This window comes from Cannabis sativa, chromosome 3 (assembly GCF_029168945.1).
Source record: "Cannabis sativa cultivar Pink pepper isolate KNU-18-1 chromosome 3, ASM2916894v1, whole genome shotgun sequence".
Classification (NCBI taxonomy): Eukaryota; Viridiplantae; Streptophyta; class Magnoliopsida; order Rosales; family Cannabaceae; genus Cannabis; species Cannabis sativa.
Window position 1 is genome coordinate 9,450,526 of NC_083603.1, and position 23,825 is coordinate 9,474,350.

Here is a 23,825-nt window from a genome sequence, read left to right on the forward strand (position 1 = left end):
ACTTACTCTATGACAAGTGGTATGTCTTTTTCAAGATATTGGTAAAGTAGAATTGTATCGAATGTATTAGTTTGCATTGGACTTGACCGATATTAAAAAGATAACAGATATTATAATATTACTGTTATATCTATTCTCAGTCAATATCACTAATTAGTTGATCATAGATCAATTTAAGCTGAAACCTGACATGATTAAGCTTTAAGCTAATTATTTTATTTGAGTTTTTTGACTAATGTTATATATTTATATAATATAATATTTAAATTAAATAATTAAGTTACAAATAATTAAGCGTGACAAATTATTAATTTTGTCAAATAGTAACGTGCAATAAGAAGTTACATAGTTTGAACATTAATCATAGAAAGAAGTTGCAAATTCTTGAGAAATGATGATCATAAATTGTGTAACTCTCCTATCTACATTATCACTCTTAATAATCAGTAAAGATGTTACTAATTGTGTTTGGATATGAATAAATGATAGCTATTAAAAATATAGTTGTTGGAGACTTGATTTATTCATTTATAAGGTATATAAATAGTTCAAAATCAAGTGAGAATAATTTGGAACACTTTGAAGAAGAATTACCAAAACTAAAAAAAAATGGTAACTAGTAATAACTAGTTACTGTTTTTTTTCAGCATACAATGACATGTATTTTTGAATGTTTAGGAGCTTTTCTAGCAGCTGAAAACACATTTAAGTTACCCAATTAATACCATAAACACTCAATTTATGATTGGTAACATCCAAAAAATTTATGGTGGTCATTCATATTCATATGGGAGTGAAAACTCTATAAATATAAGCTATATTATTCACTTGTGATACATGTAGTTTAAATCACTTGTTGTGGTTAGAATCTTGTGAGGATATTTCATCCTTAGACACTAGACTGGGCATATGAGACTTGAAAAAATTTTATGAACATTTCTAGAGTTTCCTTAAATGTCCATGTGAGAGAGGAAATGACTTTTAGGACAAAGATCCATAAACTTTGGTCAAGCCTATTGTATGTTGGTGAGTGTTCTTCTTCTTTTTCTTCTTCTCTAATTATTTTATAATCTTAATTTAATATTTTATTTTTATTTTATGTATTTGATTGTGATCCTCCATATTTCCTCTTATACGAGAAAATTTTTAACAATCTAAAAGTCAATTTGATGGCATAATCTTCTTTCTAAAAGACATCTTGCCATGGAGAAATATACAATCAAAGGAAGTTGATCATGAAGGAAGAGCATCAATCAATATTATGAGAAAAAAAACATAAACATGTAGTAAGAGATTCAAGTTATTTATGAGTAATCATAATGAATTTATTTTATGATATACAATTTATTTGATAATGATATAGTAGCATGTTCATATAATGAGGTATGCTAATTTAGTAAAAATTTTAACACGTTACATATCTGATATACATGAGTTATATATATATATTTGTGTATATTATATTATTATATATAGTGATATATGATATTATAATTGAGTTTATAATATTTTAGCATATTTATATATTGTAAGAGATATAATATATGTATATGTGAGTTATGTATAATATATATTTGTGAGAATAAATATGTAGAAATAGTAATTTTTATAAATATGCATATATGAAATAAATTATGTGTATATAATACATATATAGTGTGTATATATAAATTTTATGTTAATATATGTGTATAAGTTATCATATTATTATATAATATGATAATTGAGATGATGATAATAAAAATGTGTTCATTCTATTATTATTAATATGAGATTATATTGTAATTAAAGATAATTTTATAAAAATGAAGCTCCATTTTGGTGATAATCATCCCATTTTATGATATAAAAAAAGATGAACTTTTAAGAGTTACATCTTTTGTTGGGAATATCTTATCATGTAAGAATAACTTGATCAAAGTGAATTTAAATTGTGAGATGAACTCATAAAATTGGAAGAGTAATTTTAGACTACTCAAAGAAAGTGGATCATTATGGATTCAAATAATGAGACAAAAAATTATAAAATTGGAGAAGCAATTTTGAATATTAAAAAGCAAAATTGTGAAACAAAATTGATGAGAAAAAAATTTTGTTTAGTGTAATACTTGGACTAATCTCGATGAGGAGATAACTATAAAATTAAAAAAGCAATTTTATTATTATGAGAATTTGTGTTATCTATTACAAATTTTAAGTATAATTTTGTTAATAAAGGATAAATAATGGGTAAAAATAATTCTATCATTTTGTAATAAGTAGTAATGTGGGTTTGATGTTTTAGTTTTTTTTTTTTTTTTTAGAAAACTAAGAATGTCAAATGACATTTTTCTAATGATCTCTAAGAGGTATTTAAAAAAAAAAAAAAAATTAATGTTATTTAAATAATGTGGAAATTATTTCAATAACTAATATTGGTAAAAAAATGATTTTTATAGAAATTTCACTTTTAATTTGAATTGAAATATTCAAATTATGAGTTTTGAAAATATTTTTAAGTTTGTATTTATTTTTAAGCTAATAAAGAGCAAAATAAACTAACAAAATGGTTTGTTTATTTTGATATATATTGAGATTAATTATGAGTACATTATTCTCTTGAAAGATAATATGTAGAGATTAAAATAAAATAAAGAGATTTTATTTTAAATTGATATTAAAATTCTACATTATGGTAGAAATGTTGGGGTGAGCTACAAATTTAATCAAAATGTGTTGAGACAATATTGATTAAATTATGTGATTTTGAATTAAAATTCTAAATCAATTTTGGCTAGGTCCATACATGAAATTTTGACATATTTGGTGTCAAAATTTAGTGAAAATAATTTCAAGAAAGAAATTAAAAGGCTATAGAGATAAAGTGGTCTTCCATAATTTAAATCAAGATATATAATATTATTTTGATATTGAAATATAAAAGTGTCGGGGTAATCCTCCAATATATATGAGGAGTTTTAGACTTGTTTGGTGTTTAAAACTAAAATGTGTATTTTTGAGATATGCATGATACCTTAAAATAAAGTGTATGTAACTTAAACATATTTAGTGTCTAATGTTAAGTGTGTAATATAAACATATTTAGGGTCTAAATTAGTGGTTAGTTTTGATATGCTTGGTATCAAAAAATTAGTAAAAATTTGAGTTGTGTGAAAATTAATCTTTTTTTATTAAATTTTCAAAGCTTAAGTACTTAAGAAGAAAGTTGTCACCTTAAAAAGTGGACACTATATTTTGCTAACATGATTCGCTTGGAATCAAAAGTGTGTGGTTAACAAATTGCCTAATCTTTATACAAGATGAAAGCATGAATTTTCAAGGGATGGGACATAAACTCCCTTAGTGCTTTACTCATTGATGGCAACCTATCTTAACACTAGTAAAAATCTAATCTTATGTTCAATAGGTAATAACAAGTCAATAGAGTGAATGTGATGCTCAATTGTCCCATCTATGGATGAGTACACGTGGTGAAAATTAGAGGGTTAAAACTAAAAGATTTTTTAATGGAGCTTAAGCTTAAGAAGTGTCTAAGGAGTTGTGAGACAATTAAACTCTACCTATATGGATTAGGATTGGTGTCGCCTCTTATGAGAATTGAGAGTTATTCTCCAAAAATTTATTGAATTGGATTTGTGCACATGGACATTAACAGTGCAAGGCAATCCATAAGGTTCTTGAGTGAACATAGCAAAGGTGTATATGTTACCACCGGTTTGTTATCAAGGAATAGTGGTTCAATGCTACAACAACTAAAATTTCAACAAACTTTGTGGTAATTATACTAAGGTAAAATTTAAGTCAAAAAATATTTTACATTATGCACCAATGTAAAGACTTCTATTAAAGTGGAGTTATTTAATCAAGAATTCATGGAACATCTGTTTCTCTCATGCAACTTGGCTTTTGATTTATGGAGGTCTTCTCCGTGACGTATATTTCTCATTGTCAGTTCTGGTATTTGTATGTGGGACTGGGTGACATTTATCTGAGATTTAAAAAACTAAGGCATTAATATTGATGAGGTGTTCCTCTACGCCTCCACTATTGTTGACACCACTTGGCGGGTCCGCAATGATAAGGTACACAATAATAGGCTGGATAATATAACTCATTGCATTGATTCTATTCGCTCTTCTTATGCAGATTATTGTGCCTCCATCTTTCTCTCTCCCTCCCCGTCAGTGGTTGATGTTTGGCGCCCTCCTCCCCAGGATTGGCTCAAATTAAATTGTGATGTTAGAGTTGGATTGGAGAGCATGTGTATCGTTGTGGTAGCAAGGAACCATCTTGGTGAGGTGGTTTGCGTTAGAACAAAACTTTAAAATTTTGTCGTTTAGCTTTAGAAGTGGCGAAAGCGAAAGGCCACAAGTTTGTTATGGTGGAGAGGGACTCTAGGGTGGTTATCAACACTCTCTGTGAATGATAACTCTATGGTATAGAGTTATTTTTTATGCTTTAAAACTGAAAATATTGTGAGGAGAGTAGTGAAAATGTGTTTGGTTACTTAATTTTAAGTAGTTTTAGTTTAATTTCTATTAGTAAGCTAACTTTTGAGTCTTGTAAAAATTATTGTGTTAATTGTATTTTTTTTATTAAATGTTGCTTGTTTGTTGTGGGAAAGAAAAATTAACTTGCTAGGAAAAGGAAGTGATGCAAAGAAAAAGTTGGAACAAAAGCTAAAAACTAGACAATAATGCTGAAGCAATGGTATAGCATTCTGGGCAGTTTGGGAAGTGACGTAGAAAAAGTCTAAAATAATGACTTTCACTTATCCACATCAGCAATTTCATCCCAGTCACTCAAAGTACGCCAATTGGCTGCTATGGAAGGAAAATGACTAAACTGAGTGTGCCAAGGTGGAAAAAGATTGGGCTTCTATTTTTAGTGTGTCATTTTGTACCTTAAAGACCCAACAATTAAAAGGGGGATGAAGTACACCTCCTTCATGAAGATGAGGGCAGCTGCCATTTTTGAAGAGCTTTGATTGCAGAAAGTACAGAGAGGAAGAAAAGAGAAGAGGGACCCAAGTGCAAAAGAAGAGAAGGACAAAAGCTCTATTTGTTTGCATTTCTCTTCCCTTTCCCTTTGTATTTTGTTCTTTTCTTTCTTATCTTTAAATATTAAAAACTTGATAAGTTGTAAAAAGGGCAGCAGCCATGGATGAACAACTTCGAATTTGGATTATAATTTTTATGTTGAACATGAGCTAATTTTCTTAAAGCTTGAGTGACTATGAACTCCTATGTTGAGTATGATTAATTTTTAAGTATACTTTAGCATTTTTTTCTTTTGTTCATTCAAGTGAGCTTGTCATTATGTTTGATTGTTATTTCTTGGCCATGAGTAACAATTTGTTAAGCTAGATCTTGTTCCGGAAGGACTAGATCTAGTAGTTAAACTTGAATGGAGCAAGAGAAACTCTAGATTTAGATTTTCTTTGTAAGTGGAATAGGAATATTTTCATTTACCTTGCATAACTTAAGAATTGATATTTAATTAGTGTTCTGCAATATGTTTGATATAGGAATATATGAATCTAGGTGTTAGAACTTAAATTGTGAGTTTTGAAAAATTCTCATAAACACATAGGAAATTCTATTATTACTGGTAGGAATGCTGAGGTAATGATATAGCAACTAGGAAAAACCAGCTTAGGAGAGATTAGTTATTCAAGCCACTTTTTACCATATTGCACTTTTTGAAAGCATTTTTCTAGCAGCAATAACATTAAAATTAGCAAGTTTAATAACTGTCATTTTAATTTTGAATCATTGCTCAACCATTTTCATTTTTTTTCCTTTTATTTTAAGTTGTAATTAGTTGGTTTTACATCATATTTTTGTTTGCAATCCTTGTGGAGACGATCTTACTTATCACTTTATTACTTGTGTGACTACGTATACTTGCGCATATTAATTTTCAAAATTTGTAAATACATTGTCAATGTATAGTTTGTTCTTTATTATAGGCCATTTAAGGGTGCTATTTGGGTGTAATCAAATGTTCTTGTGCTAATACAATTCCTGATTCATCCAAAAAAAAAATTCACAACAAGTTTTTGGCGCCGTTGCCGGGAATTGAAACTAAAAATTGTGTATTATCAACTATTTCGCAATTTATTTTCTGGTTTGAGGTTCTAATTTCATTTTGGTGCGCTAAATTTTTCTCTTTCAGGTGTAATTCAGTGCATGAACGAGCAAGAAGAAGACCTTGAACTTGCTCCTATTGACCCCAAAATTGAATGCACTTTCAGACAAAAGAGAAAGGAACAAAAGGCTAAAAAACGCCCCGATGGGTTTGAAGTTGGGGGTGCTCATAATAATGCCAATCCTATTGCTTTAGCCAATGATAGAGCTCGAGCAATAAGAGAGTATGCAGCCCCTATGTTCAATGAGCTTAATCCAGGTATTGTGAGACCCGAAATCCAAGCACCTCATTTTGAGCTCAAGCCCGTAATGTTTCAAATGCTCCAAACGGTTGGTCAATTTGGTGGGTTGCCAACGGAAGATCCTCACCTCCATATTCGCTCATTTTTAGAGGTGAGTGACTCTTTCAAGCTACAAGGAGTAAGTGAAGAGGCTTTAAGGTTGAAGTTGTTCTCATTTTCCTTGAGGGATCGGGTTAGAGCATGGCTTAATACTCTTCCTCCTGATTTGGTGACAACATGGAATGACTTGGCTGAAAAAATTTTGAGAAAGTATTTTCCTCTAACAAGAAATGCAAAGTTTCGAAGTGAGATCATGTCCTTTCAACAATCGGAAAATGAGACCACCAGTGAAGCATGGGAAAGATTCAAAGAGTTGTTGAGGAAGTGTCCACACCATGGCATTCCTCATTGTATCCAACTTGAGACATTTTACAATGGTCTCAATGCAGCCTCTCGGATGGTGTTGGATGCTTCAGCCAATGGAGCCATTCTTTCCAAATCTTACAATAAAGCTTTTGAGATCTTAGACAGCAACAACTATCATGGTCAACTAATAGAGCTCCTACAAGCCGAAAAGTAACAGGTGTTCTTGAAATAGATGCTTTGACCGCTATTTTAAGAATTTTAATTCTTATTAACAACAAAACAAACAAAATAAGTATTTATGCAGCAAATTTTAAAATAAATATCAATTATTCTTTACACTTGTCCTTGAGGAAGTACCAAGTTCGAAATACTCTTCTCCCATTAAAAAAACAATGAAGACATAAGTCTACTCATATGATTAGCGAGCGTTTTGTGGAAATATTGGCGAATTAGAATCCCACAACAAATTGCTGAAAGACATTCAATGATTTAACTTCACTAAAGAAATTACAATACAAGTGGTTTCACGGGCAAATGACAAGTCGCTTTTCCCAACATCAACTAAGCTTAGCTCCACATTATGGAGATGATACTAGTACTCCCAAGTCCTAGATATGGGAATATAAATGTATAGTAAAAATCAAAAGGGTAAAATTTGTACAAGCCTCAATGACTTTCTCAAGTATATCTGTTTATATAATTTTGATAAATGGTAAAAAAATGAAAAAGCTATATCTGATTTATGACTAACAAAATACTATTCCAACCATTTCTCCTCCTACTCATTTATCAAATCAAGCTTTCATGTCCTTCTGTTGAATCCCAAAAGTACCTAAACATGACAACTGAAGAAGCTTCCCCAAAGGGATAGGCTCCATGATCATCAAAACATTACCCGTTCTCGCCAATGACACCGCACTACATGCTCCCGAAACCATTGGAACAGCACTCGAAAGATCTGATATGGGCAGCAGGCAATTAGCGAGAAGTGCGCTCTCGGTCGCTGTGACACAGCTCTCCCAATAACGAGGCGGGGGTATGCTGTCGACCGCCTCGAGGTCAATCTCGAAAAGATCATCTTCATCGAATTCCATGTTTGCTACATCATTGTTGGCTTCAGCTGAACATCTAAGAACAGAAGCCATGTGGATTAGAAAATATAGTCTCTTTATGGTTTCCTGTTCCTGAAAATTTCATAGAAGACTTGTATATTTATATTTCCCTTTGAGGAGATTAGGGGTGGAGAGGTCAGATGGTAAGTAGAACAATCTTCAACAAATCAGAAATAATGAAAATAGGGGGACAATTGGTCTTTGGATATGACACATGTAGCTGACTTGTTCCTTATAATGTCTATGATATTATTAGAAAAAAATCCCTTAAAAATGAGACAAGATAAAGAAGGAAATTAAAAACAAAAATCCAGTTAATAACAGAACAATGGAAATCAATATTTTAAGCCATGAAAAATCCATAATATAATTATATAGTGATTAAAATAAGAGGGTGGTGATTCATATCCACCAAATACATCGAATAAAATCAGCAGCAGAAGCAGACTAACTACCACAACAGAACAGAAAATAATGGCCATTTTCTTAAACAATTAATAAAAATATTAAAAGCTTCATACGTTAAGCCTCACAAGTCAAAACAACCAATCCATGAGAAAGCTAGGCTTGCTGAACTCTTTCAAGTTTCAACTACAAAAACAGAAATAATAGAAAGAAAAAAATGACAACCCTCTCAGAAAATTAGAGACAAAAACGCACACGTGGGGGGGCCAATGTCCTCCATAATCCTCTGCTAATTCAACTAATATTTTTCATAATAAGACACACCAGAACTAATACATGTATGATGAACTATAATAATGAAATATTAGGATAAAAACAAACAAAAAAAATGATAATTTAAAAGGAAGTGTAGGACGAAAGCAGCATATATAATAATAATAATGAATAGAATTGTAGCTGGCCTGAAACTATTTTGGTAGCTTCATCAGTTGACCTGACCTCAAGGAAAACTTTGCCAAGTATGACTTAATGCCTATTTATGGCATTGACCAGGGCAGTCTACCTTAGGTAAGAAACTTTAACTTGTTGGGAATCATTAGGTAAGAATAAGAAACTCTTTTAACTTGTTTAGGAAATTGAGCAAGAACAAGTTCTTGATTGTGCAATCCAAGTATAAAACACTAGTTTTTTTGTTAGGAGTTGAATGAAGCTAATCTCTTGATAGAATTCTTCTAAAATAAACAGAACAAAATTTGTAAAAAAAAAAAGAACACGGGCAGTGTAAAAACTAAAGTAGGATAAGTTTTTAATATCCTTATAATTTTGATTAAATATACTCACAGAAATTATACTGGGAAACAGATGACAAAAAAATCATTCAAAGGTAATTCCAAAGAAAGTTACATACTTTTCTTGTGTCACAATTAAATGATGGAAACCCTTTCTTTTAGCAAGCACCTCAATTTTCATTACATACTACGATTAAAGAAACTAAGGCATATCAAACTATCCTGAAAATCTATTCATTTTATAGTCACCGAGGAAACAAAACTGTCTGGCTATTCTTTCTGTTTTGCAAAATTAAATTAACAAGCAATTATAATGAATGCAAAGGTTCATATATTTCACATGATAAGGCAATTACAACGAAGATTGTGAGAGACTGAGATCCATCTAGTCAAACTTTATCCACAAATAATCTCAACTCTAAAAGCAGAGAAAGAAGAGAAAAGATGCATAGTTACAAAAGAGCATATCTCCCACGATACAACAAGAAAACTAAACTAAGGCGATCAGCAGAAGCTAAGCTAATATCAATTAAAGTAATGCAAAAGCGTTAATTTAGCTTATACTTAGTGTGCTTCAGTCATGAAAATCCAACAACCTAAATTACGTAGCATAAACTATATTGAGTTAGGTAGCATTAAAAGAATAAACAATTCAAAATTGGTTTATCAGTGAACAGAAATCCAACAAACTGTATCCTAACATAACCATTCATTTCTTTCCAACTGAGTTAGTTCACCATTATGGTGCCTCAAGGAAGCACATACTTCAATAAGTTAAACAACTACAGCAAGTGAAATTGAAGCAAGCACAGAATCTCAAACTGAATTCTCATAACAAATCCATCTTAACACAATACAACAAGAGAATTACTAGCATATAGGAGATTCTGTTATGAAGTACTTCGTCAAGTAAAACTCAACTCCGACCATGATTATTCTCCAATACCACTATGTAAAACGATAAGTGAGATTCTAGTTTATCTTTAGTGAGTGTTATAATGTACAACTACAGCAAGTGGGACTCGTAGCATCATAAGTAATCTGAAACTAATTTCTCATAAGAAAAAATCAATCTTTGTTAGAAACATTTGTCTCTAACAATAAAGAATGAATTCATTAACAAAGTAATATATCCAATTTTCTACAGAGGAACACCCATCATATCATAAACTCCTGAAGTTCAATTCAGACATTATACTTATGTAATCCCTCACTGAAAAAACCGAAAAGGAAAACACTAAACCACAGCTACAACAGTATTAAACAAAAAAGAAAACCCCATTACTGCTCACTGCTCATTAATGTCACTAGAATATAACGAGAAGCGAAAACAAAGTGTAGATTAAAAGGGCCGCATACGCTATCAACCCCCGATGTTCGTCTCCACCGTCGGCGAGTGAGACCATGAGCCCAGTGCAAACCCTCGTTGCCCAAAGAACGAAAACCCCGGCCACCCCGAATCTCAAAACCCCACCTTGTGGAACAAACAAAGACGCCGCCGATAGAATCACCACAGGCAACATACTGTACCCAACCACACTCGTACACGTGTGCAGGTCAAGATTTCCATTTCGCCCGGCTAACATGTTGAAAACCACATAGAGAAAAATCGATGAGACGACGATCCATCCCAAGATCACGCCGAATTGGATCTTCCCAGCCAACAACTGGAATAAGCAGAGAGACATGTAGAGTAGGATCGGGCCCGAAAGATCCGAGTCCTTGTAGACCACCGGATTGACTCGGAACGGGTTAAGGATCGATTTAGTCTTTTTCCAGATTTGATCTGGGTGAATACCTAGCTCGTCGAGGAGAGGTTCTTCGTCCTCGAAGTTGGCGTTTCCAGGGGTGAGGCCGCCGCCAATTGGACCGCCATAGATGTTAGCGGTGGATGAAGACGCACCAACCGCGGATCCGATATCGAACGACATGAACGGGATACTTGAACCAGAGGACCGAGGGGGTTGAAACGGCGCCGTCGCGACCCGCCGTTGCTGCATGTTTGCGGGGGCAGTGCCGGGATTCCCGCCGGATGGGAAAACAACCGGCGGAACCGTGAACTGCTTCGCCATCGGATCTGGATTTTGGAATCCCGAAAATTAGGGTTTTGAATTGGGGATCAGGCGAGAGAGATGGGATTAGGAGAAAAGTAGAGAGAGTGCTGGGATTTTGTTCGAGTGAAAATGGAGAATAATTTTGTTTGAGAAATAGAAGTTAAGGGTATAATTGAAATTTCGTATGTGTAAACTCTAATATTGTTTGAGTTGGCTGCTGCATATTGGTTCTATGACGTTTTTAATTTTAATTATGCTCTAGTTATTTATTTATTTATTTATTTTGAAAGCATGCTCTAGTAACATTTTTTAATTCAATTCTCGTCTAAATTTGTGTCTTAATTTGGTGTACCTTCTTAAAGTTTGACACTTGTAACACTTGCGTTTATTAGATCATAATTGGAATGAGAATCAATAAATAGGAAAACTAAATCAGTTTAAAATAAAAAATAAATAGTATGGGAAGAAAACTAAAATTATAATTATTTTATTTATATAATTAAAAAATAATTGAAATGTTTTAAATTGACAAAATTATTATTAGAACATGTAATTATTTTTTACTTATAAATTTTTAAAGAATATATTTATCCTTTTTATTTTTAGACCCTATTAATTTCTCTTTTTCTAAAATTTAGTAACTATTCCGTATATATTTTAAAATTATATATACTAATTCATATATGTTTAAAATTTTGTATACACTAGCAAGTAATAGATACTATTAGATGTTAAACATAAATAAAAAAAAAATCAAAAAATACTATTAAGCAATTAAATATTAAATAAAATAAAATTATACTAACATGTTATTTATTAAATACGTAATAATATTATATATATATATATATATCTAAACAAAATAATAATAAAAATAAATTTTAAGAATATTGTTACTTGTTATTATAAGAGTAATTATAGAATACAATTAAAAATAGGGTTTAATAAATTGTCATATTATGTTTATGTTTTAAAGGAAATTGCACTTTATATTCTTTTTATGTTGTCCTCTTTTATTTCATTTTTACTTCTTTTTTAAACACTAATTTTACCCCTGTCACTTCAAGATACTCTCCATGTGACTCTCTTATGTTAGGGCATTTTGGGTACAATACATATAAAAAGAGGTATGTTTCATTTTAAATATAAGATTAAAGGTAAATTTGATCAATTGATTAATAAAAGTGGTATTTTTAAACTTGCTTTATAAGTCTTATAATTACTTATAATTATGTTAAATTCCTATCAAATTAGGCCTAGAGGCCCAATAGTTAGAAGCCCATTATTATCAGCCCAAGATATAGGCAGACAAGAGATTCGAAGATGAAGTTTGCAGGTAAGAACGTCAGAGAAAAGTCAACAAAAGTATAAACCATCTTTCTTTGTCTTCCATAATCCATTTCACTTCTCTTTTGGGTTTTCAATTTCAGAAGCTTCTTCTTCACTTCAGTATACCCATATTAATGGAGGAAGGAGCCCTTTCGAAACCACTGGCGGCGGTGGCTTGCGCCGCAATGGCCTTATCCTACGTCGCCATCCTCTATGCTCCCACTTTAGTCCTTCGTCTTCCGCCTCCGCCGCTCTACAAAGACTTCATGATCCGACGGTTCATATGTGCCGCTACTTCATCTCTTGTATCTGTCGTCTTCTGCTATCTAATTCTTCCCGTAAGCTTCTCTACTGTATTTCATGTTTTCACTTCTTTGCCATTAATTTTGAGATGGGAAAATTGTGTCTTAAAAGCTTTAGATTTCAAGCTCTTTTGCTTACTATTTTTGTTATCTATGATTGGATTCTTTTGAAATATCTATTATTTTTAGAATTACGCTTACATTTTTCTCACTGTGTAAAGCCAGATGAGAAGCAGGGAAATCTCATATTTTCTTGGCGTTCTGGGCATTCGAATGGATCATATTGTGAGTATCTCATTGCCCATTTTTATCATTCTTTATGATTCAAGGAATTTTCAAATTGGAACACTCTTTTTCGTGATAGGGGTAGTCTTGTTATTGTAGTATTATGTCACTTGAAGAGTGTAATTGCTTGCTAAAATTGAAATTTTGTGTTTGTGAAACAGTGGCAAGCTGTGGTGTTTCCTCTCTCATTGACTTGTTTAATGTATGCTGGATCATTGGTCCTCAAGACTCTGTTATTGATAGATTCCTTTAGTATATACGCGAATTCTAGTGGGGATACTTCCTTTGGATGTATCAAATATGCCCTGAGAAGTCTTCTTGATTGGGGACTCTCGATTACTTCCAATATTTTGGCTTGGCGCAATTATGTTGTGGTAAGTGTATGTATATAGTATATCATTTTAAGTAGCTAAACTTTAATGGTTAATTGTTTAAGCGCGGAGAATTTCAATTACTTGATATCATCACAAATAGCCATTCTAAAGCTGCTTATTTTATTGTTATTTTTTTTTAAAAAAAAAAAAATATGTATATTTGTATGCATAAATATATTTCTTCACTTCAAATAATAAATGTAATTTTAGGTTAAAACTCTAGAGCTGTATTGTTGATCTTTTGGGTGATTGAAATCAATTTCATGGGATTATCTTAAGAGATAGATACACCTGGTTATACAAGTATGATTTACTATAATAGCATATGCATGAGAAACTCAGTAATTTTAGAGAAATTCTATAATGCACCCCCTTAAAAAGGATATATCGATACATCTCTATCTGTTTTAGTATTCGAAATAATTTTTTAGTCAAATTTTTTCTCATGGTCATGTAAATTATACTTATTTAAGACATCTTGCAAAATTTTAAGAAATTCGGAAGAGTTTAACACGTCAAAAATTGCGTTCAAGCAGTGTGTTGCACGCGTGATTATTTTATTTTATACGCGTGTAAAATAGACTGTTTGAACATTGTTTTCTATATTGGTAATTATTCCAAATTTTTTAAAATTTTGTAAGATATCTTAAATAGCTATAACGTACATGAATATGAAAAAAAAATTAGATTAAAAAAATTTTCTAGATGCTGAAACAAGTAGAGGGTGCATCAGTACATCCCTTTTAAGGGGGTGCATTGTAGAATCACCCGTAATTTTATACATTTTCTGATGTTTTATAAAATAAGATGAAGAGTCTTGCCTGTCTTCTTTTTCTGAAAGTGAAAATCCTAAATTTCATCAGTTTTTACTTGACTTATTCTTTGAAATAGTAGCCAATCAATGAATTTATGAGTCTACCTTGAATGTTCTATGATTATATTCATATTTTGTTTTTGTAAAGATTGAACCTTAAGAGTAGCTTCCTTTGTATCAAATCTTGTTATTACTTTATGAACAGGCTCCACTTACAGAAGAGCTGGTGTTTAGAGCATGTATGGTTCCGTTGCTTCTTTGTGGAGGTTTCAAAATAAGCAGTGTCATATTTCTCTGCCCTGTTTTCTTCAGCTTGGGTGAGTTAGTGTCGTAATTTAGCTGCTGCTACGATTTATAGTACTTTAAACACTAACACATCAAAATTTACAATAGCACGATGCATTTTGAGTTTTCACCTGTTTATTTACACAAAGTCTTCAGGCCTTACCAACTATTGGTTAAAATTGTATAGATGATGAGCAAGACTGTCTGACTCGATACCCTTCACTTAGATTGATATGTGTATTATATATATACATTGATTTTCTTCTATGTCACTTAAAATTTGTAGTTTGAGTAAGTTTGGCTTAAAGGCACTCATTTTCTTCTTTGAAATTACATGTTGCAACGAGTGAAAAACTGAAACAACTTCAATAGGTGTACTTATTTTCATTCATAGATTTTCTTGAAAAAGTTATATATTACAAGTCTTAGCTTTAGTTTATATGGCATTAGATTGCCTAAAATGCAATCCATGTTGTCCTCTCTTTATTACACTGCTTTTGACTTTTTAATAATATAGTCCTGCTATGTCATTAATATCTTCCCTCTTTTATTGCAGCTCATTTAAACCATTTCATGGAGGTCTACAGCAAGCAAAACTATAACTTCATTAAATCTTCCTTGGCTGTAGGTACAATCCTTTCACTTCCTGCCCTCAGTGAATGCTTATTTTTTATTTTAGCTTAGAGGATGGGTTGCAATTCAAGATAGAAAGGAATTTAAGTTTTGAAATAAAATTAAATAAAACGGCCTTTTACTTCTCTCTCTCTTATTTGTTTGTTTCATTCTTTTTGGGATCTTATGTCTCAAAATGCTTGTGTCTAGTGACACTTGATGATAGCTCAAGTGGTTGGATGGGTTAGAATCTGAAGTTCAAGTCTTTGCAGCCACATCTTATAATAATGATTCAACAAAAACGTACTCATGTCTGACAGACCGAGCTTCTTATTGCAGGTTTTCAGCTGGGCTACACCCTTATCTTTGGTTCATACGCCTCTTTTCTCTTCATTCGTACGGGTAAGTGAAGTGGCATACCTAATGTTTGTTCATCATCACAAGTGTGGACTTTTGTAGCCTATCAATTATTTGTTGACGAGGAGAAAGAAACTAAATGTGATTAGCTTGTTTCATAAAGAAACAGAGTAGTTGAGTTAATTACTGCTGTACAAAGGTTGATGACTATATTAATATAATTAAGATTGTTTTGGTGGCTCAAGAGGTGTGATGAAATGATTAGGCCTGCAGTTTGGTCTCAGAATGCCTAAGCTTCAAGTTCCTCTTTGGCACATGTATAGCAATTACTGCAGTTTACTTCAAAAGAAATACTGCAGGCAACTAGTTTGAACATGGGTCTGATAAGTGATTTCTGGGCTTAAAAACTATTGCTTGTCTTGTTTCATCTATGCAGGGAATCTTCTGGCGCCTTTAGTAGCTCACGTATGCTGCAATTTTATGGGATTGCCAGTGCTTTTCTCAAGAAGCAAAGGTATGAGTAGGAAAGTCATTTGGAACTTTTGCTTACATGGCTAGCTAATGAATAACAATTCTCTATTGGTTATCTATTTCCGCGACTTTGTTTCTGATCATATGCATTTGCACATTTCTTCTTCCTGCTCGACGGGGTGGTATTTAACATAGAATGTTTAACTCTTTCGGTTCTGATTTTTCAATTATTTGTTTCATTACTTTTTCAGGCATAGTCAGTGCGGCATTTCTAGCCGGAATGGTTGGTTTCTTGTGGCTTCTTTTTCCCATGACTCACCCGGATTTGTACAATGATAGAACAAATAATTGCAAATGTTGGCAGGGGTATTGTTCTTGGAATGAACCTTTAAAGTCTTCATTGTAAATCCTTAACGAAAGTGAAACAACCTTGCACCATTGCTAACCCATTGCTAACAGCACCTTGTGCTCATCATTTATAACTTCTCAAATTTTATTTCATGAGAAACCAAGCTAATCTTACTCATTTGTAGAACGAACTTTAGCTAAGTCTTTTATGTTGTAATGTTTGCCATATTGACCTTTTGCCAAGTTTAAGATACACAAATCTTTAGACATTGCGTGTGTAATGATTGATCAAGTACTACTAACCCTATGAAAACTATAATCTGAGCCAAATCATGTAAGCACTTCTTTCAATCTTGGTTTGGTTCAACCTAATATTTTGTTTAAAATATAAATGAAATGACAGCCTGACCAATGAAAAAAACACTAGGGATAATTATATTGTAGATACTTGGTCTTGGTAGAGTTATAGTCTGTATTATGTAAGCCTTCACGCTTTCATTTGTATAAGATATTGTTATAATGACCCCAATCTACATTACAAGATACTCTGCAGAAGGAAGAAAGAAAAATAATACTTATGGGAGATCCATAGCTGTCATTATACCCAAAAATAAAAAAGAAAGTCAAAAGGCAGAGCTAACCCCATTTTAAAACAAAGTATAATCTTGGATTTGCTAAAAAAATTTAGGAATCCATTTAGGAATCCCTTGAAATGACCTTTTTTGTTTTCAAATGACATATGGGTTTTTGTCTCTTCTTCTCTGGTGCTTTGAAGGACTTGGTTTGTTATCATGAGTGATCTGCCAGTGCCACTCCTTTCTGCTATCTAGACTGGACCATTTTAATGATAAAACTCACAGGCTATTCTTGTTTATTATAAATATCCTTATACCACATAAGACAGAAAAACATGAATGGAGATCATTTAACTATGAAAAAATCCTTCTTTTTTGGTAAGATGGAAAAATCTCTTGTTTAATGTAAAATGTCATAATTAATTTATTCAAATAAATACCCTTTTATGTTTTTTAGTTGGAGGTTGGGGAAAAGGGGTTAATTGAAGATATGAAGATTTTTCATAAATACATATATAAGAATTCTGATTAGACATTCTTTATGTTTTTATCAGAAGAGTCTTCTCTTTTGATGGGTCAACCTTTGTCATATCCATGGAGTTTGATATTTGTTGTATTGTATATTTGTTGTGACACTTTTTTCAAACCAAACAAACCCTTCACTCATTGACTTCCAATATTCTTATGCTGATTCTTTGATGACGTTACACACTCAATAGATCCTCCCATCACTCTCTCTTCAGACAGAATCTGAAGGAAAAGTCCCCTTTCATATCTACAAATATATTTGTTTATTATTATTATTATTTATTTATTAACTTATAAAGAAAAAAAAACATAACATATATCTTCTGAGGAGGACAAAACTATCTTGGTATTATATCCAATTCTCCCAACACTTACATGGCATATAAAATTTGTTATTTGGACTTTAAACTCTTTCCCTCTAAATCCAATTGCCAGTTAAATACATCTCTTTAAATATTTGGATATTAAAACTTTGAAAACAATAAATGAGAGAACTAAAAAACTACAATATGATATTATATTTGCTTTCTAGCATATATAGGCTGATACATCCCCTGTATTTTCTGATATTCATATCCAAACTCCTTCCCAAAAAAAAATAAAGATAGAAATAGAAGAGAACATTTAAAACCCCCCAATATTTATAATATTTAAACTAAATTACTTAAACACTACCAACTGTTGACTAAGGTATTTAACAAAAAAAAATTAAGCCTTAGTGGGGTCATGATATATAATTTTTTTCCTTTTTTTTTTTTATAATTAAACCAGCTACCATAGATGATGATGGATATGATCAGTTGTTTGAAGATGAAGCATTTTGACCAGAACCACCTGAGCTCAGATTAAGATCAGGGATAGAGTTTTTAGCATTGTTTTTTGTGTTGCTGGTCTTGGAAAGTTTCTGTTTCAGCTCAGTAAGCAAAGCTTGATTCTCTTGGTTCAAAATCTGAGCTTTCTTCCTAAGTCTCTCGTTCTCTTTCATTATGTAACAGTTCTGCAAGTACAGCTTCGAGTTCAATCTTTCCATTGCTATCAATAACACAAAAACAAAAAAATACCCTTCTAAGATTTTCCTCTGAAGATTAATGATACACCTGAAAATAAACAAAACAAAACAGAACTCATGTTATTACAAGTTATAGAGAAAAAGTAGATATATGTAATGTGAATGAATGAAGAGGAAATGTTTACCAAAGAGTAAAAAAATTTAGAATTGAATAGAAGATCTAGCTAACTTAAAAGGGTCAAAAGATTTCAGGTTAGAATGTACTACAATCCAAACATGTTAATTACTCTTCCTTGCAAAAAAATCTCAGTTTCTAGTGACAAGTTTTAGTATATATAATTGGCAATAGGGGGGGACAAGGTGTAGTGGCCAGGGCATGTGGTGTTGTCTCTCTATAAAATTTGGTTTTGGACCACTTAAGGCACAAAATAAATAGAGCAAGTGGGTATGTTTTGTGAAATAGTCAAAAAAAAAAAAAAAAAGGGAACAGAGAGAAGGAATAAGAGTAGACTGAAACTACACTTCATTGTAAAAATAAAAATAAATAAATAAAAATGGTTTCTTTCGGTTTTCCAAAGATGAAAGAAAAGGATAAAGTTGTGACAAAATCATGAGTTGGGATATGAATTTGTGTATATTTTTAACTAACTAGATGTGAATTTTGAAATACAGTTTCTTGCTCTTTTCTGGGATTTGGGTTAGGAAGGAGGATGGTAAAGCAATATACCTAAAGTTGAAAAACCAATGAATAATAATAACAATAACAGTCACACTTAATATTATTATTATTAATAATAATAATAACAGTTATAATGGAAAATAGTATCACAGCTAGACAGGTACATAGAAAAACACTAAAATAAAAAATGAAAAGTTGGATGTTGGAGAATCCAAGAAGAGAAACATTCCTTCCTCAAAATGAGGTGAGAAAAGCCAAAAAGAGAACCAAGCAATGGGAAAACTCCCTCTACCAGAAACAATTATCCAATGTAGAACAGAAAAACAAACATATATTTATATATACATAAACTCTCAAACACCATGTTTGTCTCTCTCAATGGAAATAAGTAAGCAAAACCATAAACTCAAGAAACAAATAGATAATAATAAAAAAAAAACAATAGAAAGAGATAGAGACAGAACTGTGGGCCTCTGTCTTTCTCTCTTTATCTTTTCAAAAAAGATCACCTTTTCAAGTTGGTTGGTTGGTTAAGGAGAGAAGAAGAAGAAGTAATAGAAGTAATAGGCTAGTTTTGAGCTTTTTTTATATTATAGTAAAAAAAAAGAGTGTGTATTTTGAAGAGATAAGAAGGAGCATGCAAAGTGAACAAGAATGGTGGTAATTTATAGAGAAAGTTATTGAGATTAAAAAAAAAAATGAGATAAAAAAAAAAAAAAGAAAGAGCAAAAACAGAGGAAGCTCATGAGGAGGGGACATGCCTCTCTCACTCTGACACAACAATCATGCAAGTGTAAGCATGGAAGGCGGCCGGTTAAGACTCTTATTTTATTTATTTTTATTAAAATTGAAATGAAAAAAATAATGTAAGAGAAATAAAATTATCAAAAAAAAAAAACGAAAAAAAGATTTTATTTTGTTTTAGTGTATTTTGGTTGTGTGATGGTGGATATGGCGTCATGTGAATGATGATGGTTTTTTTGGGCTTTGGCAGAGAGGTTAGGGGTATTTTGGGAATAAAATGAGACATTATGGGTAAGAGAGGGACAATTATGGGACTTATGGCTAGGGCTTGCATGATGGTGGGCTAGGCCGTTCCAAGATTCGCAATGATGGTTTGGATTGGGTTCGAACCATCATCACCTCACCTCTTCTCTTCCACACACATATAAATATATATTATATAATAATAATATTATACAATACAACACACACATAATAATGATAATCAATACTATTTTGTTTTTATTAATGCTTTTTCTTCTTTCTTTATTATTTATATTTTTCTTGTGTGTTGGGAACTGTTTGGCAATTATCATAAAAAAAAAAAAAAAAAAAAAACCTTCTTTCTTCTTCTCTCTTTACTCTTACCATAATGTCTCTCATGGGTTTTTTCTTAGTCAAATTTCGCAACGAGTATAATCTTGTGTTGTATCTAATAAGTCACATCAAAGATATACAAGTATAGGGGCAAAATGGGAACCCAAAAATATCATTTTGGATACAAGTTATTCAAATCTTTATCAAGCTGGTAAAATGGTTTGAACAAAACCAAATAAAGAAAAGAGTTTATGTTATGTTATGATATGTTACCATATTAATCCAAATATTGTTATTATTAGTATGACTTGTCAAAAAGCTTGTAACATTTCTTTCCATAACTTGCATCATTAAGGGTGTTTTCTTCTCCGTTATTGTAATCATAATAATCACAAGTAATTTTATTGTGTGTGTTTTTTGTGGCTTAAATTAAGGGTGTGTGAGTTTTATTATTAGTAATTGAGGAATGAATTGTATTGTTTGAGTGGGCAAAGGCCAAAGCCAGCCTCAAAACCCTCATGGGTTATGAGTGGCTTTAACGTGAAACATCATGGTTTTGACAGATATTTGGTGTTTTTGGATGGGTGTGTTAATTTTGCAATCACATAATAAAAGGGGTAAAATTGTCATTTTATTTTGTTGACCCCTCGTGGAGCTCGTTCATTTTTGCTTCTCTTTCAGGGGAGGGAGAGGGCTATGCTTACATCAATGTAATTATTGAATTTCAACTCATGGGCTGGCAATGCTTGAAATTACCAAATTACCCTTAACGGGTCTTTTCCATTCCTTATTCTCTTTTCTTCTTTGTATTCATCATAGATTTATATTTCTTTCGTTCAGTCAAGACAGTTTTAATTGCTGCAATTTGAAGTAAACCAAATGTGCCATATTATCATGACATGTGCATCACTACATAGCAGCTGAGTTTTATTCAAACCTAACAAAAAATTATATTATTTATTTTGTGAGAAGTATTACGGTCAACCTCCTGTTACAATTTTTTAGTCAACTTCTACGTCTGAAAACATATGTCAGAATATTTTTTTTTTCACGGGGTGTTCTTTATGGTTACAACATCATTCCTGTAAATTTTTGAAAAATTTCGAATAGTTTACAGTGCCGAAAATATATTTAAAGTTTTTTGAACGCTCGCGGTAAACTAGAATATCAAAAATTCTATTTTCGATAGTGTAAACTATTTGAAATTTTTAAAAAATTTACAAGGATGATACTGTAACTATAACGAATACCGCTATAAAAAAACTTTTAAAAAAACATTTCGACATATGATTTTAGAAATGGAAGTTGACTAAGAAGTTGTAAATTGTAATAGGAGGTTGTAACCGTCAACCTCTAGTTACAACCTTTCAGTCAACCTTTACGCTCGAAAATATATGTCAGAATATTTTTTTCAATTTTTTTTTCGTGGGGTGTTCGTTAGAGGTCCATTCCATTTGCTCAACTTAATTTAGTTGAAAAATAATAAAAATAATAAAAGAAAAGCTCTTGAAGACACAATAAAGAAATAAATAAAAACAAAAAGTTGAGTGAGAATATGTAATGTAATGGTGGCGTTTTTCTTGTTAAAATACTGGTCATAAGTTGAGTTGCTCACAAAGTTGTCGAGTGGTACTTTTGGCTTTGTAAGTATATGGAATCGAAGGTTTATTAGCATACATATATATGACAAATTATTATTTTATTTTTATTTTTAGAAAAAAAAATGAAAAAAAAAAGAAGAGAATAAATCATTTGATAGGATCAGATTTTATACATTTGGGGAAGCTTTATCTTTCTGAGAATCCCAAACACTGCCTAACTAAAATAACGAAAAGGAAACTATAAGAAGGTCAAGTCATCTTATTATCTTATTATATTTTTTTCTTCAATATATTGACATCTATATTATCTTAAATATGATCTTTTTGGAAGATAAAGATAATAGGACAGGGTAAATTTAGTAAAACTTCTAATATGGGCTTCTTAATGATTATATAAATGTATATTTTAATTAAAATAGACATAGACTAATAAAAAATTGTAATTGATAATGGATATCTCCATTTTTCTAAAATTAAAAAATTGTAATAATTATTCCTACATTGAAGAGTTTTTTATTTTTTTCAGCATTTAAAATTCTATTGCTTTTCAGTCCTAAAATTTATTTGTTCACGTGATCATAGTCATAATTTAGTGGTTTCAAACTTTTTCTTATAAAAAAGAGATTCTAAGTTCGAATTCAATTTGGCTTAAATAGTTTAGGCAAATTCTCCTTAAGTGGCGTTTGGTTGGAGGTAATGAAATGAAATGAAATAGAAAAGAAATAATTTTCATTCCATTCCTTTGTTTGGTTGCATTTTAAAGTATTGGAATAGCATTCCAATGGAATGCTCTTTCTACCAAAAATTTTGGTGGAATGGCTATTCTATTTTAAAAAAAAAAAAGGAATGATCATTCCAATATAACAAGAAAAAAAATTTAATTATTTTTTTATCAATTTTTTTATGCATTTTAAATTTTATTCCATTCTATTCCTAATCATATTCTCATTCTCATTCCTATTCCTATATTTTCATTCCTCCCAACCAAACGCCTCCTTGTTCATCTCAAAAAATGATTCAACTATTAGTGTTTGGCCATGTAAATAATTATAAACATAATTATTTTTTATACGACAATGTAGATTATAAATGTTTTAAGAAATTTAAAATAAAAGAAAAATTCAAATAATGTACAAATGCTAAAAGCGTGTGTAAACTAATTTGATGCACATATTTATATATCTTTACATGTAAAATATGATTATCTAACTGATTATTAGTTTGATAATTTTTTTTGTCAACTTTAACAAAAATATATAATTACTTATTAACTTGAAATAAAAATTTTCTTTTTTTTTTCAGTAAATAAATAACACTCTAGTAGTTTATTCATTTTTATTGATCTTAGAGTATCTCTAATGGTAAGATTTTAGACGATGTTTGGTGAGGTGGACATATTATGTGACAAAATATTGAGATGCTATAGCATTGGAGAGAAGAGGATGTCATTCTAGAAATTTGCATGAATGCTGTGTTGTAGCATCAATGCTATTTATTATTTTTTTAATAATAATTTGAAGCTAAAAAAGTATTGTAGTTAAAAATTAAGATATATAATAAATAATAATGTGTGAGATCATAATTATAGTATTTTTAAAGAATGCTATATATTGGAGTGTCTTTAGAAGTAAGAGCAAGTGCAAGGAGGCACTAAACTTTAGATTTGGTGTGTGTAATCCCTCCAATGTAGCAGTAAATGGTACATCATATATGCCGTGTGGCTACAGTGCACGACATACATATATGTTGTGGCACTGTAGCTACGACATTCTTTTTTTTTT

General features: G+C 31.2%; 3 protein-coding genes and 1 non-coding gene across 6 annotated transcripts; 1 reads left to right on the forward strand and 3 right to left on the reverse strand.

Moving 5' to 3' along the window:
• Nucleotides 1-6,725: 6,725 nt before the first annotated feature.
• On the reverse strand, nucleotides 6,726-6,832 carry LOC115711803 (small nucleolar RNA R71). The gene has a single exon (XR_004010676.2). It is a non-coding gene; the product is annotated as a small nucleolar RNA R71 (small nucleolar RNA).
• Nucleotides 6,833-10,152: 3,320 nt separating this feature from the next.
• On the reverse strand, nucleotides 10,153-11,387 carry LOC115710011 (uncharacterized). Its single transcript, XM_030638303.2, has one exon. The coding sequence runs from the start codon at nucleotides 11,171-11,173 to the stop codon at nucleotides 10,409-10,411; it is 765 nt and encodes a 254-aa protein (XP_030494163.1). The 5' UTR covers nucleotides 11,174-11,387; the 3' UTR covers nucleotides 10,153-10,408.
• A 1,089-nt stretch (nucleotides 11,388-12,476) lies between these two features.
• LOC115708811 (CAAX prenyl protease 2) lies at nucleotides 12,477-16,601 on the forward strand. The gene is made up of 8 exons (XM_061111645.1): nucleotides 12,477-12,822; nucleotides 13,012-13,071; nucleotides 13,233-13,445; nucleotides 14,465-14,576; nucleotides 15,101-15,172; nucleotides 15,496-15,558; nucleotides 15,950-16,027; nucleotides 16,236-16,601. Exons 1-8 carry the CDS (start codon nucleotides 12,619-12,621, stop codon nucleotides 16,388-16,390), a joined length of 957 nt encoding a protein of 318 aa, XP_060967628.1. The 5' UTR covers nucleotides 12,477-12,618; the 3' UTR covers nucleotides 16,391-16,601.
• A 1,333-nt stretch (nucleotides 16,602-17,934) lies between these two features.
• On the reverse strand, nucleotides 17,935-19,790 carry LOC115709017 (protein LITTLE ZIPPER 3). Of its 3 annotated transcripts, none has more exons than XM_030637039.2 (2): nucleotides 19,633-19,790; nucleotides 17,935-18,532 (listed from the first exon to the last, which is right to left on the reverse strand). In XM_030637039.2, the coding sequence occupies exon 2, from the start codon at nucleotides 18,463-18,465 to the stop codon at nucleotides 18,232-18,234; it is 234 nt and encodes a 77-aa protein (XP_030492899.1). In that variant the 5' UTR covers nucleotides 18,466-18,532; nucleotides 19,633-19,790; the 3' UTR covers nucleotides 17,935-18,231. The 3 variants fall into 3 exon arrangements, with proteins under 3 accessions (XP_030492899.1, XP_030492900.1, XP_030492897.1); XM_030637040.2 differs by having other exon boundaries at nucleotides 19,588-19,790; XM_030637037.2 differs by lacking the exon at nucleotides 19,633-19,790 and adding an exon at nucleotides 18,630-18,903.
• Between the last annotated feature and the right edge of the window lie 4,035 nt (nucleotides 19,791-23,825).